Below are 21,084 nucleotides of genomic sequence, written 5' to 3' on the forward strand. Positions count from 1 at the left end.
TCTACAACCGTACTGCAATGGAGAATTGGTTCACACTGTTTTGGCTGCCAGAGCCAATTCACCTCTAGACAGTAACGTTAGGCTCCTTTAGTCCATTATTGGACTAAAGCTACCCCATAAATTAATGTATGTTGCATGTAATGTAGTCTTGCTTTTGATTCCATGTGTCCTTCATTGTGTGTTTGTGTGATGGCATTCATTCATGTCCTTAGAAATTATAAATATTAAAACAATCAATCCACCTATTGATTTACATATTTTTGCTAAACCGGTTCTTATTGCTCATCACCAAAATACCCTCTTTGCTGTGGAAGTAAAGAGGCGCGCTCCTTTTACCAACTACGAGGAAGTCAATTCAGTTAATCCTTGCGGCTTGCCGTAGACTAGTTTGTTGTAGAGCCATGTCCTCGGATGATCACGTCCGAATATGCGAGCAAGAAATCATCAAATATGACTTGGGAAAAAAAGCTCTCGTGCCGGTATGACTATTGATTAAGTAAGTTATTGTTCTTTACTATATAATACAACGATATTGTATGTTGTCGTACTCATTGTGGAGAATAACCTTGTTTTCTGTCGCAGCTGGTTGGGCTCCTTTTCAGCGTTGGCCACTAACCCATTTTGGTACAATGGCCGGGATGCAGAATAGATTTTGACTGATTATCTTTTTGAACCTTTGGATATATCACAACCATTTGTCTGATTTTAATATTTTCTCTCATTCACTCACTGAAATTAGGATGTCAATGAATGTACAGGACCACGCGTCAAGATGACCGAGTTGAATGGCGAAGTGAAAGCAAAATTGAAGTTGATTTTGTCCCCCCACACCAGACGCGATCAGGACACGCAGGTTGAAATATCAAAACAAACAACCAATTATATTAATTTCGGGACAGGTCGAAAAGCATTAAACATTTATGTCAATTTAGCTTGCTGTTACTAGATAATTTGTCCTGGGATATAAACATTGGGTTGTTATTTTACCTGAAATGCACAAGGTCCTCTACTCTGAAAATTAATCCACAGATAAAATGGTAAAAATGTGTTTTCTAGCAATCTCTCCTCCTTCAGGCTTCTTCTTCTTTGGACTTTATATGGCGGTTGGCAACCAACATTATGGTCATTACCACAACCGACTGGAGCGTAGACCTCAGTTCATCTTTCAATCCCCCACATGGGTAGATGCTCCGAAAACCAATGAGATGGGAGAGGCAGGACTTCAATAAATGACATTTTATTTATAAAGCCCTTTTTACATAAGCAGATGTCACAAAGTGCTATACAGAAACCCAGCCTAAAACCCCAAACAGCAAGCAATGCAGATGTAGAAGCACGGTGGCTAGGAAAAACTCCCTAGAAAGGCGGAAACCTAGGAAGAAACCTAGAGAGGAACCAGGCTCTGAGGGGTGGCCTGTCCCCTTCTGGCTGTGCCAGGTGGAGATTATTAACAGTACATGGCCATTAAGGCCAGATTTTTCTCCAAGATGTTCAAACGTTCATAGATGACCAGCAGGGTCAAATAATAATCAGTGTTTGCAGTGCGTTTTGCGTCACAAATAGAACCGAGTTCTATTTTAGCGCCTGGCCACGCAGACTCTCGTTGACGTGCGCGAGCAGTGTGGGTGCAATGATTGAATAACATGTATGTGTACATTTATGTTGCGATGCGTGCGGTGTGGTCAGCACGCGCGAGCGATATTTCAACCTGCGTGTACTGATCGCATCTGGTGTGGGGGGACAAAATCAACTTGCGCGTGCGGTCTGGGTAGCATGTAAGGCTACAGTTTTAGGTAAGAGACAACGTTTATCCTCCTGTCTCCAATGCATCTCAATGTAAAAAAAATAAAATAGGCTTCATTCCTCATTTCCTGTCCTTCAACTGCCTGGTGCAGATTGCACCTGTCCATATCTATCATATATGGTGAAAAGGAGACTGAGCAAGCCTCTTTAGACTATTGAGATTCAACCCTTTGATACATCAGTTCATATTGAGCTGTATCCATCAGTGTTATTTGTAGGACACATTATATACTAATATTGGCAGCTATTTTAGTCATTTCGGTCAATTTATTTGCATAGTCTGGACACACCGGTAGCATTGTCAAACGTTTGCCTGCCGACAGTACTTAAATCAAATCAAATCGTATTTGTCACATGCGCCGAATACAACAGGTGTAGAACTAACCGTGAAATGCTTACTTACAAGCCCTTACCAACAATGCAGTTCAATAAATAGAGTTAAGAAAATATTTACTTTTTACTTTAGTTTATTTAGTAACACAATAAAATAACAATAACAAGGCTATATACAGGGGGTACCTGTACCGAGTCAATGTGCTGGGGGTACAGGTTAGTCGAGGTAATTTGTACACGTAGGCAGTGGTGTAAAGTACTTAAGTAAAAATACTTTAAAGTACTACTTAAATCGTTTTTTTTGTTGTATCTGTACTTTACTATTTATATTTTTGACTACTTTTACTTAACTACATTCCTAAAGACAATGATTTACTTTTTACTCCATTATTTTATTTTTTTATACTCTTCAATCTCTTTAGAGTTCACACAGCAAAGACCTTGGTAGTCTGTCACTCAGCCTTGTTGAAATACTCTAAACCAGAAGGTGGCAGTAGCGTTGTTTGGGTATGCATATCCGTGCGTATTGCTAATGGTCTATATTCTAAGCTGTCTGCGCTAACACAGAACACAGATGGAACAATACAAATCTTTGGCGCTGATGTTGCTATTTTGTAGAAGCCCTTGTTGATACTAGCCAGATGGCCACAGCTAGATACAGTGCCTTCAGAAAGTATTCACCTTCAATTTTTCCATATTTTGGTGTTACAGCCTGAATTTAAAGTGGATTAAATTTAGATTTTGTCACTGATCTACATGCAATACCCCATAATGTCAACGTGGAATTATGTTTTTAGAAATGTTTACAAATGAATAAAAAATTATAAGCTGAAGTGTCTTGAGTCAATAAGTATTCAACCCCTTTGTTATGGCAAGCCTAAAGTTCAGGAGTATAAATTTGCTTAACAAGTCACTCTGTGTGCAGTAATGGGGTTTAACATGATTTTTTAATCACTACACCATCTCTGTAGCCCACACATACAATTATCTGTAAGGTCCCTCAGTCGAGCAGTGAATTTCAAGCACAGATTCAACGACAAAGACTAGGGAGGTTTTCAGTGTCTCACAAAGAAGGGCACCTATTGGTAAAAAAATGGGCATTGAGAATCCCTTTGAGCACGGTGAAGTTAGTAATTACATTTTGGATGGTGTATCAATACACCCAGTCACTCCAAGATACAGGCATCCATCCAAACTCCGTTGACGGAGAGGAAGGAACCCACTGAGGGATTTCACCATGAGGCCAATGGTGAATTTAAAACAGTTTTTAATGGCTGTGATAGAACTGAGGATGGGTCAACAACATTGTAGTTACTCCACAATACTAACCGAAATGACAGCGTGAAAAGGATGCATGTACAGAATAAAAAATATTCCAAAACCTGCATCCTGTTTGCAATAAGGCACTAAAGTAATACTGCAAAGAAATTAACTTTTGGGTCTGAATACAAAGCATTATGTTTGGGGCAAACACAACACATCACTGAGTACCACTCTTCATATTTTCAAGCGTGGTGGTGGCTGCATCATGTTATGGGTATGCTTGTCATCAGCAAGAACTAGAGTTATTATTTTTTTGGTGTGGGGATCAAAAGAAACTGAATAGAGCTAAGCACAGGCAAAGTCCTAGAGGAAAACCTGATTCTGTCTGCTTTTCAACAAACACTGGGAGACAAATCCACCTTTCAGCAGGACAATAACCTAAAACGCAAGGCCAAATATTAGTGCTGAGCGATTTACCAACATTGTGGTTATTTTTCTGTTTTTAAACAACTAATTTAATATTTTATTAAAGTAATGTTAATAAGTGATAAGCAGTAATGAACAGTCACTACCATCATGGATGGGACTTTTATTAATTGTTTTATTCAGTGTTACAGCTTTCAACCCACAATGCAAGATCATTGACAAGATCCTCCTGTGTAGTTCTGGGCTGATTCCTCACCGTTCTCATGATCATTGCAACTCCACGAGGTGAGATCTTGCATGGAGCCCCAGGCCGAGGGAGATTGACAGTTCTTTTGTGTTTCTTCCATTTGCGAATAATCGCACCAACTGTTGTCACCTTCTCACCAAGCTGCTTGGCGATGGTCTTGTAGCCCATTCCAGCCTTGTGTAGGTCTACAATCTTGTCCCTGACATCCTTGGAGAGCTCTTTGGTCTTGGCCATGCTGGAGAGTTTGGAATCTGATTGATTGATTGCTTCTGTGGACAGGTGTCTTTTATACAGGTAACAAACTGAGATTAGGAGCACTCCCTTTAAGAGTGTGCTCCTAATCTCAGCTCGTTACCTGTATAAAAGACACCTGGGAGCCAGAAATCTTTCTGATTGAGAGGGGATCAAATACTTTGTTTGTTGTTATTCTGTCTCTCACTGTTCAAATAAACCTACCATTAAAATTATAGACTGATCATTTCTTTGTCAGTGAGCAAACGTACAAGATCAGTAGGGGATCAAATACTTTTTCCCCTCACTGTAGGCTATAAAGCCTTGGCTACAGGTTAAACAATTTACAGCTCTGATTTTCTTCCCATTGTAACTGTCAAGGGGTTAAATAACAGTGGTTTCATCGAAAAGCGGATTTGAGCTTTACAAAATGCCAGAAGTATTACTGTACGTCTAATATTCAACAAATAGCATTCGTTTTTCCAGTAGAAACTGGACGCGAGAGCGGCAACACCGATGAATGAATAACAGCGGAAATAGAGCTTTGATGTGATCAAAGCAAAAATAGCCTACATGAAAGTAAGAGAGAGAGAGTAAACATTGTTTCTAGTTGAGGTTGGTAACAGGACCAGTGTCCTGGCTTCACATCAGTTCAGAAGATTGACGAGTGTCTGAAGTGACCGCCTGGGAGCTGTGTGGGAGAGCCGGGCAGATCAGCTCAGTCAGACCGCGTAACAGAAAGATGTCAATTCTGCCAATGAGTGGATTGCATGAAATATTCTGCATTCATGTTTCTGATTGGACAAAACGGATTAAAAGGACTTTCATGTTAAATTAAATGTCCATTAGTCTCACGTGGAATTCTTGTCTCGACACATTTTTGTCGACTAAAATGAAAAGTAATAGTTATGGGGTTTTTCCAGGGCGTCTCGTTATCGTCATAGTTTTAGTCAGGAAAAATAGGTACTTGATGAGTATTTTTCGTCATAGTTATTGTTGACGAAATGAACAGTGTTTGACAGGACCTAGATCAGATGGGGAGGGAGCAGGACAAGGAGTCAGACAAGCTCTACTCAGTGAGGTGGAGAGACACCGCAAGCAGATGCTCAGGTAAGAGAGCACGGTAGGAGTGTGGATTACTGCTGTTGCTTCAGTACTGGATCCAGTCTGTAGTAGGTAGTAGGATGTACGTCTCCATTAGAATGGTTTTCTGGTGTTTTCCTTAGACCTTTACATATAGTGGTAGTGCATAAACTGTACGCAAGCATCCTAATGAAACGGTATGTTTTCTATCCCTGCAGTAACCAGACAGCATGGAGGAAGGCCAACCTGGCCAGTAAACTGTCCCTAGACAACCTGGAGAAGGAATCTCTTCTCTATGGAGGCGATAGTGGACTTAGACAAAGGTAAACAGATATTGTCTGTTTCTAGATACTCTTCTGTAGTGTTTCATTGTCGTTCCCTTATTTCACTCACTGTGTCTTGTCTTATTGTTGTCTGTTACTATGAAGATGTAGAATGTCTTTGGTCACCTTCCTGATTGGAGGAAAAAATAACAGGTGCTGGCCCAGACGTCCAGTGACATCACAGAGAGCCTGATGAGCATCAGCCTGACGATGTCACAGCAGGTGATGCAGAGCGAGGAAACCATGACCACGCTGGGTGAGTGGCTCCCCCTAGTGTACAGAGAGTGAATCATATAGGAGTCTGTGTTTCTGAGATGACAGTAGTGTTTATAATTTCAGCCCCTAACCCCGTCCCCTAGCTCCCTGTTTACAAATCTGAAAGAACTAGATGAGTGAGAACCAGTGATGTAATGGTAAAAAGTGGGTAAACGCTGATCGCCTTTCACAGTGAATAAAGTAATACTCCCTATATTTACAATGCATTTGTTTGCAATAGGTGGGAAAATGTTTGAGCAACATAAAAAAGGTGTGTAAATGCCATTTGCGTGTGTTTACCTTTGACTACACTACTGGTGAGAACAATATTGAGGTGGTTTCACCAAAAGCCCTCAAATTGGAGGACCCAGGCCTGTTTGTTTCTCAGTTGCTTTATTCAAATAAAAACAAGCAGCTGACAGGAGGCTATTTGATATGTCCAGACCCAAAGTCTTTGCCAAAGCCCAGGGTGGACTCCGTAGCAACCTCATCTCAGGCGGTCCCGGAGACAAATGACTGGAACCATCCAGTTGGGGAGAAAGTTCATCACTAAGTACAACCGCAGGGAGCTCACTGACAAACTGCTCATCTTCCTTGCTCTCGCACTCTTCCTCGCCAAGTTCTTCTACATCCTCAAGAAGATATTATTTTTCCTCTAGACCAGACACAACTAACTTAAACTAAGTAACTTTTAGAGCAGCTTTCGTTAGAGTAACTAATTTATGACATAAGTGAGTTGTGATAAGTATTGGCAGGTAAATATACTGCTTATTAATCATTCCTACCTGCCGCAGGTGGATACATGTAAATCCATATCAACATTTAAAGACTTGTGCACACACACAGTAGTAATGGCCTTCGGGATAAGCCTATTTTAAACATTACTCGTCCGTCATGGAAGGAAATATCAGCTGTTTGCAATGCTTATAGTAAAGTTTGATGGTTAATGTAACTAATTGTTATGATTATCATGTTAATTTATTATTCCATTGCAGGAAGTTAAAGCTGTTGTCCAATTATTTATATCATGCTCTGAAAGATAAATAAATTGATATTACCAGTAGCCTTATTTAATGGAGATTCCATTTCCGCAGGACCATTATTTAAAGTATATGGGTTAATGTCAACGTGTAACACATTCTCTGTAATGTAATCCGTTTTTGAAGAGATAATCACAAAACGTTGATATTATGAAATAGTGTAAACATTTTTCTCCAAGCAGCAGCGTGGTAATGTAGGATGTACATATCCCCCACACAAGTTTCAGTGAGTCTGGTCTAGTTTCTGGTCTACAGTATTTCCTTATGGAGCTAGCTAGCTTGGCTCAGCAGTGGTGAGGCCTGCTCCCAGGAGCTGGCAGCAGGGTGAACAGTGCTGACCAACCAGGGCAGAAAATCTAGCAGCAGGGGGAACAGTGTAGTCTGTGCAGCCCAGGCACCAGGGCAGAAAAAATCTGAAAAGCTGTGGCAGTAATCACATAGTCAGCGATAAGGAACCATGCATCTCTGCCTTTCTTCAGATAAGCAGATTATTCCTACCCGTTTCCCTGCTCCCTTTCTTTCCACCGGGGGTGGAGGGTGAGGGGGGTGGGGGGGGGGGTATTTTTAGGTTTGGTGGACCTGCTATCTGACGTTGCCTTTTCAACACTTTGGAGGGGGGAGAAGAGATGAGGGGGGGCTGGTAGCTGCATGACCTCTCTACCCTCTACATGATGACGTTCTCGTGTCATTTGGGAAATAAAAATCTGTTTTCATGTTGACTTTTCTGTTCAGTGTACCAATAAAGGCCTTTGCCTTTGTCTACCCCAGTTGTCTCAGTTGTGTGTGTTGTTATGGATCATATCTGACTCTGAATCAGTGGGGACCGACGGTACAGCCTAGTGGTTTGAGCATTGTACCATTAACCGGAAGGTTGCTGGTTTGACTACCCGAGCCGACAAGTTGAACAATTCTGATGTGCCTTTGAGCAAGGCACTTAACCCTAATTTGCTCCAGGTACGCCGTACTGCTATGGCTGACCCTGTAAAACAACACATTTACACTGCACTTATGTGACAAGACAACATCTTTTGTTATTTTCTTTTACAGTGAGACACGTTAGTGAATACGTGTGGAGAGAGTCGATAGACCTAAGAGAAGGCTAAGCGGTTCTTACTCGTTTTAAAGTGGCAGCCATTTGTGCTCGGCCAATTCCTCATCCCGTCCCTTTAGCTGCACACTTATAGCAGGGCCCCGGCTCTATGTCAAGCAAATGGAGCTATTCTTACATAGCACCATGATAGTGTCAATCAAGTGGAGAGGTGTGCATGATCTTGAAATGTGAATAGATCCTGTTTAGTGGCAGGCCCTGAACTGTGTTCTACACTGAGTTCTGCTGAGTGAGGGGAAGTGAGTTCCCCCACACAATGTTGCCTAAAGGGTTTTTAATGTGCTACAGTGCCTTGAGAAAGTATTCACACCCCTTGACTTTTTCCACATTTTGTTATTACAGCCAGATGTTAAAATGGATTAAATTGAGATTTTGTGTCACACACAGTACTCCATAATATCAAAGTGGAATTGTTTTTTGAAATGTAATTAATAAAAAATGAAAAGCTGAAATGTCTGTATTCAACCCCTTTATTATGGCAAGCCTAAATAAGTTCAGGAGTGAAACTGTGCTTAAGTCACATAATAAATTGCATGGAGTCTTTTTGAATGACTACCTCATCTCTGCACCCCACACATACAATTATCTGTAAGGTCCCTCAGTCAAGCAGTGCATTTTTCCAATGCCTCGCAAAGAAGGGCACCTACAGTATTGGTAGATGGGGGAAAAAGAGAAAAAAAACCACTGACATTAAATATCCCTTTGACTGGGGAGTTTTTCAGGATAAAAAATTAACTGAATGGAGCTAAGCACAGGCAAAATCCTAGAGGAAAACCATGTTCAGTCTGCTTTCCACCAGACACGAGTTGCTTACCAAGATGACATTGAATGTTCCTCAGTGGCCTAGTTACAGTTTGGACTTGAATCGGCTTGAAAATCTATGGCAAGACTTGAAAATGGCTGTCTAGCAATGATCAACAACCAACTGACAGAGCTTGAAGAATTAAAAAAATAATAATGAGCAAATATTGTATGATCCAGGTTTGCAAATCTCTTAGAGACCTACCCAGGAAGACTCATCATAACTGCCAAAGGTCATTCTAACACCCCGTGTTGCTCAGTTGGTAGAGCATGGCGCTTGCAACGCCAGGGTTGTGGGTTCGGTTCCCACGGGGGGCCAGTATGAAAAAAATAAAAATAAAATGTATGCACTCACTAACTGTACGTCGCTCTGGATAAGAGTGTCTGCTAAAATTTAACATGTATTGACTCGGGTGTGAATACTTATGTAAATGTTATTTTTCTGTATTTCATTATAAATACATTTGCTAACATTTCTAAAAACATGTTTTCACTTTATCATTATGGGATATTGTGTGTAGATGGGTGAGAATCTATTTAATCCATTTTGAATTCTGGCTGAAGGGCAACAAAATGTGGAATAAGTCAAGGGTATGAATATTTTCTAAAGGCACTGTATATAAATTCAGTTAATCAGCATCATTATTAACTGATTGTAAGACACTCTGGATAAGTGTCTGCTAAATTACTATAATGTAATGATCATATAGGCATATTATTTAAATGTTTCAACAATTATTCTGGCTACTACTTGATAAATAGCAGCCCTGTCCACTCTGCAGGCACATTAAACAAGGCTGTTTAATTTTAGGCCTATGTGCAGTGATAGCTTTTTAGGTTATTCAGTGCCATTTCAAAATACATTTGTCAGTGTATTTCTGGGGGCCAGTGGGCGATTTCAGAATCTGACCGTGGATCAGCGGTAACTGTCTGATTAATGATGAACGCATTAACCCGAACCCTGAACTGTTTCTACTGACGACCCGTCAGCAGGACTTGAACACAACCGTTCTGAATGGTCACAGACATCTCTGTAAATATTTAAATTAGGTCAGTGATGCTCTGCTATCTCACGGCCTCGCCCTTTAAAAGTGTTCAATTTTTATAGGCTAATGGGGACTGATGTGCACCTGTAGAAGAAGTAGGTCTAACTGGACGTGACCTTGTAAGCCGGACCTATAGACTTAGCCTATATTCAAATACCGTCTAAAGCCCTCCACAACATATTTGTCTTATTTAGTCAAAATTGCGTGACATGCTCCAAGCATGTTTTATGGAGAGGCCGGCTAGTCGTTGTAAAAATAAAAATAAAGTTACCTTTTACGACCTTTAGTTTCCGGTTTAGCAGATTGAAGGTCTCTAATAGCCACTTGAAGGGTTTAACCTGACGTTAAACATACGTGAACCGCTGCATGGGTAGCGGGTGAGATTTTTTGACATGGATTACTTGTAATGTGTGCTGGCTATAGACAAATATTTATTTATTTTTATTTACAATGGCAATTACTATAGGCTACGGTGATGGACGATTTTCCTAATATTAAAACACACTGACATATGGTATCTTTATGTGCTTGGATAGGCCTGGTGTTTGCTCGATATGTAGGCTAGAGAGTAGTGAAACTGAAGAAAAAATCAAATAAAAATTATAACGGTTGGAAAGTTAAGAATTCTTCAAATGCATAGATTGTTGTGTGATCTTGAACATATTTCCTCATCGATTTGAAAATTGTCGTCTAGGCCTATTGTAACGATTTTAATGGAGGCTATAATATATTATTAATAACACAATACAATTAGGCTAATCTATGTTTTATTAAGCATAACAGTAATGACTATTATAAATAAAATAATACATTTAGCCTTTTAAATAATTAATGGTCGATAGAATTCGTATTGATAGGCTTTAGTTTTATGAACGCGCTAGGCCTAAAATTATAATTGGTCGATAGGTTACATTTCATATTTAGAAATAATTTCTAAACAATTGAAGATGATTAGAAATAATCTGGTGGTATAATTGGATCCCATTCTAGTTGTTTGTTCATATTAATTCATTTAAAAAATGTCCCTCAGAACAGTGGTGTAATGTACTTATGTAAAAATACTTTAAAGTACTACTTCAGTCGTTTTTTGGGGTATCTTTACTATTTATATTTTTGACAACTTTTACTTACATTTTAGTCATTTAGAAGACGCTCTTATCCAGAGCGACTTACAGTTAGTGAGTGCATACATTGTCATACTGGCCCCCCGTGGGAAACGAACCCACAACCCTGGCGTTGCAAGCGCCATGCTCTACCAACTGAGCTACAGGGGATCCTACATTCCTAAAGAAAATTATGTACTTTTTACTCCATACTTTTTCCCTGACACCCAAAAGTACTCCTTACATTTGTAATGCTTAGCAGGACAGGAAAATGGTCTAATTCACACACTTATCAAGATAACATCCCTGGTCATCCCTACTGCCTCTGATCTGGCGGACTCACTAAACACATGCTTCGATTGTAAATTATGTCTGAGTGTTGGAGTGGGCCCCTGGCTATCTGTAAATAAAATAAAACAACTAGAAAATGTTGCCGTCTGCTTTGCTTAATATGAGGAATTTGAAATGATTTATACTTTTGATACTTAAGTATATTTAAAACCAAATACTTTTAGACTTTTACTCAAGTAGTATTTTACTGGGTGACTTTCACTTTTACTTGAGTCATTATCTATTAAGGTATCTTTACTTTTACTCAAGTATGACAATTCGGTTCGTTTTCCATCACTGCCTCAGAATATGTCCTGGAGTCCGCCCACGTGAAATAGCCTATCAAATTCATGCAGGAAAAGTACAATTTACATAAAATAAAAGCTTTATTTACATATAATACGTGTATTTGTAAGTCGCTCTGGATAAGAGCGTCTGCTAAATGACGAAAATGAAATGAATGAAAATGTATTATTAAGTACCTACAAACATAATTGCCATATAGTACATTTGTGATCTCAAAGAAAATAGTTTTAGTGAGGGAAAGATGTCCACTGAGAAATTGTATACATATTTTTCCTTCCAACTGAAGTAGTAACTAACCTACATCTCCTATACAACTTTACAATTAACACCCTATTCCATATCAGAAACTAGTAGCCTCATGAAAATAAAATGAACTTAGTTTATGCATGCATCAAGAGTTTGCCAGTCGAAGTACAGTAAATGGAATATAACAAGAACATAACACAAGTAAGCATATGCATCCATTACGTAAAAGCGCATGCAATTTAAACAATTTGTCTGATGATAATGTTATATTTCGATCCTTCGTTCACCACGCTCTGATGCCATGTAAAGAAGACACTCCATTGCCGGAGGGAAACGTGTTTTGAACGTTATTTAACTCCCCAACGCTGAAGTTCATGTAATTCCCGTTGTTTGGTGAGGGCTGGAAAGACTGCACCGCATTTGTGGGATAGTTACACGCATGGTTCATATTACAGCCAGGATTGGGATAATTACTGAACGCTGGATAACTGTTATAAGTTAAATGGTTAAGGCCCACATTATATGAAGTATTATAGGTCGTCGAGTCTCCAAGGCAGGGCTTCCCGTCTCGGACCAGCACTGGGACTGAGATGCGTCTCGGCGGCGGGATACCGACCATCTCCAAGCTCTGGTCCTGTCGCTGTCTCTTGCACTTGTAGCGGCGGTTCTGGAACCAGATCTTGACCTGTGTGGGGGTCAGTTTGAGCACCCCGGCCAGATGGTCTCTCTCCGGAGCCGACAGGTATTTCTGCTGCTTGAAGCGATGCTCCAGCTCACACACCTGCGCCTGTGAGAACAGCACGCGCGGCTTCCTGCGCTTCCGGGGTTTGGCGGGTCGATCCGGGTCCTCTGACTTCAGGTCCTCCACCGGCTCGCTCTGAGAGATGTATGACATGTCTAGTGGAATAGAAATAAACGAATAAATTAAGACAAATATTTAATTTTATTCCAGTATGCTAAATTGTATAAAGGACCCAACAATAGGAATTCAGCTTTTACGCAAGACTTGGTTTAGAATGTCAGACATAAGAAATTAGACAAACCTTCTAGGCCTGCCCTACATCCTAGAGTCCAAAAAGTCAAACGGGTTCAGTCGATTATGAAGGTGATTACTATATTTTCTAAATTCTAATCAAACTTCCATGGAACTGTTTGGTATCCTGACGAGAAAATTCAATCGAAACTCCAATTACAACTTTCCTTTATTTTCTCCTTTATTGTAAAATAGATTAGGCCTCCTTAGTCCAGAATAAGGGTATAATATAGGAGTGCATTACTACTACATCACTTGTGAAATGTCTCATCCTTAGCCTACACATTTTAGATTGTCCCCTGTAGCTCAGTTGGTAGAGCATGGCGCTTGCAACGCCAGGGTTGTGGGTTCGTTTCCCACGGGGGTCCAGTATGAAAGTGTATGCACTCGCTAACTGTAAGTCGCTCTGGATAAGAGCGTCTGCTAAATGACTAAAATGTAAATGAAAATCTGTTTTTCACAGAGGCCTACTTAGGGCTATTTCGATACTAATATCATATAAACTGTTACCTTTTCTGTATTTCTCCTCAAAGCTGTCTGTCTTGCCATCCTTGATGTCCATTTCTAAGAAAGATTTCCCATAGAAGGCAGCGGCGAAGTTGAGGGCAGTATTTCTGTTGGCTTTAGCCTCATGGAGCTCCTCTCCAAACGACATCTCCCGGAGCGGCTCCTGTTTCAGGCGGGCCAGCATGCAGGAGGAGGTCGGTAAGGCACAGTCCATCCGTGGAGCGATGTCCAGTGAGACCAGATCCTCAGCACTAGTGTGCTGCTCCAGGTTTAATATATCCTTAACCGAGAAGGGTGTGGACGTGCTGGGGCTGGAAAACATTGCCAAGGAACAGTTAATCTGACATATAAAGGGCAACAAACGGAGGATTCCAAAATCTCTCTTCTTGGTAATATTTACTGAGCTCAAGTACTCGTTTGTTTAACGAGGGGGATCTTGACTGAAGTGTGCATCTTGACTATCAACTCGAGTCCCTAACTTTTCTTGGCCTCTTTTCTGCTACGCAGATGAGGGGGGAGGTTAAATCTATCATTGGACGTTGTTAGGGGGATTCCTATTGGTGTTCCCAGTTCCGGTGACGTCAAAATAATAGCTTGTAAGGTAACCCTACATGTCCGTGCTGCATCTGAATACAGAATGCAACTTCAGCCCCTTTACGCACCGTCACAAACACGCCTTTTGTCCATAATGGATGGTTGGAATGCGAGAACAAGCCCCCACGACGCCAGGACAGCGGAGTCGCTGACCACCTTCCGGAGACACTTGAAACCCTACCTCTTTAAGGAATACCTGGAATAGTATAAAGTAATCCTTCTTCCCCCACCCCCCATAAAAATTAAAAATTAAATTAAAAAGTGGTTAAGAGCGTTTGCTAAATTATGTAAATGGCATGTATTATTCATTTTTATTAATATTTCCCCATAAAATGTATATTGTTGAAGGCAAAAGAGAATAGAATAAATACTACAACCATTTTCAATGTGTGCACGAGCCTGTCTGTGTCTGTCTGTCTCTGTTTGATTCTGTTTAATTGTTTAATGATAATACATTTTATTTGGCGGACGTTAAAAGTAGGCAAGGAGATGCTTAGTCAGTTCCATTTAAACCAACCCCTCTGAATCAGAGAGGTGCGGGGAGCTGCCTTAATCGACGTCTACGTCATCGGCGCCCGGGGAGCAGTTGTTGTTTGTTAACTGCCTTGCTCAAGGGCAGAACAGCAGATTTTCCATCTTGGGGATTCGAACCAGCGACCTTTCGGTTACTCGCCTAACCGCTAGGCTACCTGCCTCCCTTACATACAAGCAAGTGCAGTACATAAGATCATAAAATCGATTACATGAATGAAAGCAACATTTAAATCAAAGGACCAGACGAAACAGGATGGAGGGGTTGGGTAGAGGATACGAACCTGGTTTAGGGTCAGGATTTCGGTTTAGGGGGTAGGGTTGGTAACAGGGTACGGACCCGGTTTAGGGTAAGGGTGTGGGTTGGGGGACACATAAGGATGGATAGGTATACTGAGAATGCACAGAAGGATGGGAATAACAGCAGACAGGCAGACAAGCGTCTAGGGGGAGGGAACGTCCCTAGCAGCAAGACCATAGGGACCAACATGTCTCTTCCTCCGACGACATGGTCTTGCTGCTACACTGGAACCTGAAACTATCTGGCTATCAGGACGTGATAACAGACGACAACAAACCAGCATCTTCCCACCCACGCAGCGCAGTCGGGCCAGGAGTGTCACACATACCATAACATTTCTGTAGTCATGCCTTATGACACATTCGGGTAGGCCTACTGGCAGCCATCATGTACAGGCTATGTACACTACAAATGTCTTAAGAAAGTAAGTAGGGCCTATCTTATGCCTAGTTATTCAATAATTCACGTTATTCTATAAAAATGCATCCAATAAAATATCTGAAGGACAAGGCTTTTGGAGAGAATTAGTGTGCGTAAAGATTCCACGACACACTGAGAGGACCTCGCGCAGGGTTGGCATCACACCCATTATTAATGCTGGTGGAGACAGCCGTGCGGAGACAGACAGTATTATCGTTTGTTTTATCTCCAACAGCGTTTAACACAGACCCCGGGAACTAAATGGGTCCCTCTGTCTCTGACCCGGCTCGCGGTGTTTATAGATTTAAAGACTATTTGCTCGCCTCGAAAGCTGATGAATGGTCGCGAGGAGGAGAGCGTCAACACTGCAGTGTCTCGAGCAGCAATAATTGGTGAAATAAAGTAAACGAACGGAACTCAGACAGGCCTCAGTGTAGCGCATGGAAACCGTTGTTTCTTTCTTCATGACATAGTTTTTCCTCTTAACGTTCGCAAACAATTAACATTGAGTTGTCTGCAGTCTGTTGTAACGAATCTCAATAAAAGTTTGAAGGTTATACACAGTTGGTGACAGACAGGCCTATCTGACAGAGTTTGAGTTAATTCCATTTCAGGCCTTAATTCATTTCATAACATGGAATTTCAGTTAAATTGACCTCAATTCTGCAAGACCGACTGCAAAGCACTCTCTGTGTCAACAGCCAAATTTAACATGACAGGCCTATTAGACACATGGTTCATATCCCTAATGCATTCTCGCTCTCTCTCTCTCTCCCTCTCTCGACGAAAAAGTACGAACATGAATGCACTCACTACTGTAAGTCGCTCTGGATAAGAGCGTCTGCTAAATTACTAAAATGTTTTTTTTTAAGTACAATGTATTTCTCTCTCTCCCTCCCTCCCGCGACCCGTCTTTCTTTAGCACATCTCTAGTCAGATAAAGCGATAGATAAGGCTGCTTAAAAACTTCCGCTGGACGGGATAGTTGAGGATATTCTGGGGCGCTGTGTGTGTGTGTTTTATCTAATGAGTCTGCGACCGTTCCTGTGTGTGTGTGAACTGTGGGGAAAGCGGCACCAGCAGACGCCATGCGCATTAGCACCAGGGTCTGGCGTCTTTCCGCGGTCCTCGAGACCTGTCAATCGCATTGGTGATCTCGACACCTTTCAAATGGCGCTGACTAATTACCTTGGAAAGATAAACAGGTTTAGTCGTTGATCTGATAAATAATCGGATTAAATATCGTCGATCATTGATTTTTAGCCTAATGGAAGTCGATATTTACATTTAAGTCATTTAGCAGACGCTCTTATCCAGAGCGACTTACATGAGCAATTAGGGTTAAGTGCCTTGCTCAAGGGCACATCGACAGATTTTTCACCTAGTCGGCTCGGGGATTAGAACCAGCGACCTTTCGGTTACTGGCACAACGCTCTTAACCACTAAGCTACCTGCCGCCCAGAATTATTGAAATTGATATTGTTATGCAGTGTTCAATTGTAGCCTATCTTTAGGCCTACTCTACTGTGGATGTTAGTTCAATTAACTTGCCCTTCGAGATAAAAATTAATTAGTGCGTGACTTAGACAAACAACTTTTATTTGGTTTTTTGTCTTGGGATTTAATTAGGCCTACAGAATTATTGAAATTGTCATTTGGAAATGTCGAATGTTGTTTGATCAGACAATATTGGCAGGTGTGATGTAGTTAAATGTTCGTTCTAAACGAAAAATTATGGATTTGACCATTATGAATTAGCATTTAGGCCTACTACATTTTTATAATGTAATTTACTCAATGCAAAAGATAATTTAGCTAGGTTCAATACATTTGTTCGTCAATCATCTGAGAATGTTGCCTATAGGCCCTTATAGCCTACTAAAATACGAATTTATCACATTTGAATAGTTAATAATTAATATTAAATCATCCATACGAAGTTTACCTATTTAGGTTGTTTACAAACACTTATGGATTTGTTATGTCAAATACAAACACAACAAAATATTTTTTGGTAGGCTTAGAGCCAACGCGAAGTTATGTGTAGCTTATGCCTAAATAAAGTGGGAAAACATAATAATTAACAACTAACACATTACCTTATCATAAATATACATTTTGTAATTATAACATTAATAAATAATACATTTGATTCAAATATGAACACGATTTAAAAATCATAGTCCTTAATGGTTTAATCTTGTCTGGTTTTATTCTCCCAACACAGTCGGAACAGTCCACTCAACACCTGTTTGAGTTTGAAGAGTTCATCTGTTCCCCTTCATATAACTCTATTCCCCCCTGTATCAATTAATCCTCATACACAATCCTGTACAACTATCTATTTCTTCTCTCTCTCTCTGTCTCCTGTCGTTCTCGCTCTCGCTCTCTGTCTCGCTCTCGCTCTCGGTCTTGCTCTCTGTCTCGCTCTCGCTCTCCAGTCCAAGGCCGGACTACATGTGGTGACTGGTCTGTCACCCAGGTGTCCCTCCATCTCTCTCACACCCCGATTGCTCTATATAATATTAGCAACAGCTGGATGCAGATAATATTTCCTGAGTGGATCATCTTTAGTTTTTTCTGCCATAGCTGTGGCCAAGACAGAGGCTGTTCCTTGCTGTGTCACTGGCAGTCCTCTGGATAGTTAGGTCAGATTAGGACACAGACACTTGGGCCAGTCCTGTCTCAAAATACTTGAATGCGCTTTATTATTATATATATCCCTTTATTTAATGTATCTGTGGATTTTGTCACCCAGAATTGTGTTTTGTTTTTGGTGGCTGTCACATTACATCTTTGTCAGTAGTCCCAGTGCACCACCATGTGGCCCTTACTGTAGTTGAAGCAGTGTGTATTGTAATGTGTGAGCAGCCATGTGAAGTGTCTTCTGTCTGTGCCCCATTTGACTTAAATTCTCCGTCCCTCGCTCTCCTCTCCTCTCCATAGACCTCTCCCCCCACTCAGCTCATGTTCTGAGGCTTGGCCAGGGATCAGTGAGTGTGTTACTGAGTTCAAGGTAGTGTGATGGTCTCTATGGGATCTGGGATGATATGTGTTCTGGCCTGTATCACCTGCTGTTATAGTTTGGTCTACAGCTTTTCCCAGCTGATGTTGGGCCTCTTAGGTCTCAGATCTCTTCTCAATGAAAACGTGGAAGATAATCAGTCATTGTCAAGATGGTGTAGTACAGGGGTATCCAAATCTTACCCTAGGACACATGCCATACTCATTCCACGGAGGGCCAAGTGTAGGTTTTTGCTCCTACCTTGTACTTGATTGATGAACTAAGGTCAGTAATTAGTAAGGAACTCCCCACACCTGGTTATCTAGGTCTTAATTGAAAGGATAAACCAAGGGGCCTACTGAGTGGTGCAGCAGTCTAAGGCACTGCATCGCAGTGCTTGAGGCGTCACTACAGACCCGGGTTCGATACCAGGCTGTGTCACAACCGGCCGTGACCGGGAGTCTCATAGGGCGGCGCACAATTGGCACAGCGTCGTCTGGGTTAGGGGAGTGTTTGGCTGGGGAGTGCTGCAGGCGACTCCTTGTGGCGGGCCGGGCGCCTGCAGGCTGACTTCGGTCTTCAGTTGAATGGTGTTTCCTCCCACACATTGGTGCGGCTGGCTTCCGGGTTAAGCGGACGGGTGTTAAGAAGTGCGGTTTGGCCGGTCATGTTTCAGTGGACGCGTGACTCGGCCTTTGCCTCTCCCGAGCCCGTTGGGGAGTTGCAGCGATGAGACAAGATTGTAATTGGATCGCAATTGGATATTACAAAAAATAAAAGACACAATAAAGGATAAACCAAAAACCCACAGACACTCGGCCCTCCGTGGAATGAGTTTGACACCCCAGCGCTACGATGTCCGTAGCCTGCTGGTTTGCTCTTCTACCTGATCGTTTATTGCACCCAGGTCTAAATCAGCCCCTGGTTAGAGGGGAACAATGGCTTTGAGTTCCAGATTTGAAGGGGTGTAGTACGGTGTAGGCTAATAGAGTTAGGTGGTTTGTATTGCCCATGCCAAAGATATGTTCACAGGCTTACATTTTTCAGTGTTTTTGTGATAAATAATAGAACGTGAAATGCAAGTTCATTTTCTTGTGTACATTAATATACTTTGAAATGTGAGACAGCTAGTTTGTTTGTTTCTGTAGTCATGGTGCTATAGGAAGATCTGCCGTGACAGGCTGTGCTTGTTATATAGTGATCATTGTAGCTTCACAATAATATTTTAAAGGTGTAAAGGGGTATTTAAAGGTGAAATGCAATCACAGATGGTGTCCAACTGATTCTGAAGAGTATGATTGTGCAGTATGTGGTTTACCCTGAAGGAGGCAGTATCACACAATATTACACTATAATGATCAGGGGCACTTTCAGCAGGACACAAGTTTTAAAACATTCAGATAGAAATATGTTATGTAGAACAAACATGCCACTCCGACCTGTAGAACAAGGAATCATGTCTGCTCTATTCAGGGCGTTACTATCTGCAAAGTTTGACAACGTTTGGCAACTGAATGTTGCCCTGGTATTGAAGAAAACATTAATTGTAGCTGAGAAAGTCCACCCTCAGTCTTATCTTTGTGGTCTGCATACTTTTCAATGTATCTTTCTGGATCTTCGTGTCAATATTATATAAGTGGTTTTAATTCCTCTGAATTGTTGTCATGCCATGTAGTTCATGATCAGAGCTACCTACTGAACACACACAACCTGGATGACTAAACACAGTGTACAAAATATCCACAAAAAAGTCACTTTTAATGATATCAAGATACATTTCTGTTGATTTTGATTTCATGAGTCCTTAGAGTTTCATAGTACTGTTTGTATACATATTATCAGACAGGTGAATTAAAACCATACAAGACCACATTCTGCATGGTCATTCTGATGCGGCTGCTAATCAATGAGCACAACTGGGGGTATAGAGGAAGTAATGCGCTGTATGGAACACTGAGAAACATGAAATAGGAAGCACTGTCAGTCTATTTCTCATGGAACACAAAATGCAGACAATAGTGACAGAGTATGGAACAGATTGTCAGTTACAGTCATTTACATTCTTAATGGAGTTACACACCTGGTGCCCAATGATAAGTCAATAAACTGCAACAGGATGTCACATCATCTGTATAGAAATAGAGTGGCAAGAGAGCCTCCATGACTGGCCAACAGACACCTCAGAAATGTAACAAGAGGTGGAAGAAGGAACAGGGGAGGAGGAGGAGGAGAGAGAAAGCGAGAAAGTGTGTCTCCTCAGGAACCGTTGAGTGTAGTTCTCGTCCTCCTTTCGTCCTCCATCCCTCTCTCTCTCTCTCTCTCTCTCTCTCTCTCTCTCTCTCTCTCTCTCTCTCTCTCTCTGTCTCTCTCTCTCTCTCTCTCTGTCTCTCTCTCTCTCTCTCTCTCTCTCTGTCTCTCTCTCTGTCTCTCTCTCTGTCATCTCTCTCTCTCTCTCTCCCTCTCTCTCTCTCTCTCTCTCTCTCTCTCTCTCTCTCTCTCTCTCTCTCTCTCTCTCTCTCTCTCTCTCTCTCTCTCTCTCTCTCTCTCTCTCTCTCTCTCTCTCTCTCTCTCTCTCTCTCTCTCTCTCTCTCTCTCTCTCTCTCTCTCCCTCTCCCTCTCCCCGTGCGGCCGACCAGCTCTTGGCTGTAGCCCAGAGGAATTCTCTGGTGGCCTTGGTAAGTATACTATTTCGAATAACAGCGGACTGCAGCCGGAGCCACAAAGTGTGGACTTGTGGGGGTCCTCACTGG

The 21,084-nt window shown here is 41.5% G+C and overlaps 1 protein-coding gene and 1 pseudogene across 1 annotated transcript; one reads left to right on the forward strand and one right to left on the reverse strand.

Annotated features, from left to right (window-relative positions):
• Positions 1–4,876: 4,876 nt before the first annotated feature.
• Positions 4,877–6,623, forward strand: LOC121586075 (annotated as a pseudogene).
• A 5,142-nt stretch (positions 6,624–11,765) lies between these two features.
• On the reverse strand, positions 11,766–13,962 carry LOC121536710 (homeobox protein Nkx-2.5-like). The gene is made up of 2 exons (XM_041844160.1): positions 13,488–13,962; positions 11,766–12,841 (listed from the first exon to the last, which is right to left on the reverse strand). The coding sequence occupies exons 1-2, from the start codon at positions 13,804–13,806 to the stop codon at positions 12,228–12,230; spliced, it is 933 nt and encodes a 310-aa protein (XP_041700094.1). The 5' UTR covers positions 13,807–13,962; the 3' UTR covers positions 11,766–12,227.
• Between the last annotated feature and the right edge of the window lie 7,122 nt (positions 13,963–21,084).

The sequence above is a fragment of the Coregonus clupeaformis genome, chromosome 21, assembly GCF_020615455.1.
Source record: "Coregonus clupeaformis isolate EN_2021a chromosome 21, ASM2061545v1, whole genome shotgun sequence".
Classification (NCBI taxonomy): Eukaryota; Metazoa; Chordata; class Actinopteri; order Salmoniformes; family Salmonidae; genus Coregonus; species Coregonus clupeaformis.

What these genes read in the sequence shown, in the direction of transcription:
- LOC121536710 (XM_041844160.1), bottom strand. Translation starts at nt 13,806, where the DNA reads ATGTTTTCCAGCCCCAGCACGTCCACACCCTTCTCGGTTAAGGATATA. An exon ending in TGAGGAGAAATACAGAAAAG is followed by an intron (nt 12,842 to 13,487) that starts GTAACAGTTTAT and finishes CTATTCCACTAG; the next exon opens with ACATGTCATACATCTCTCAG.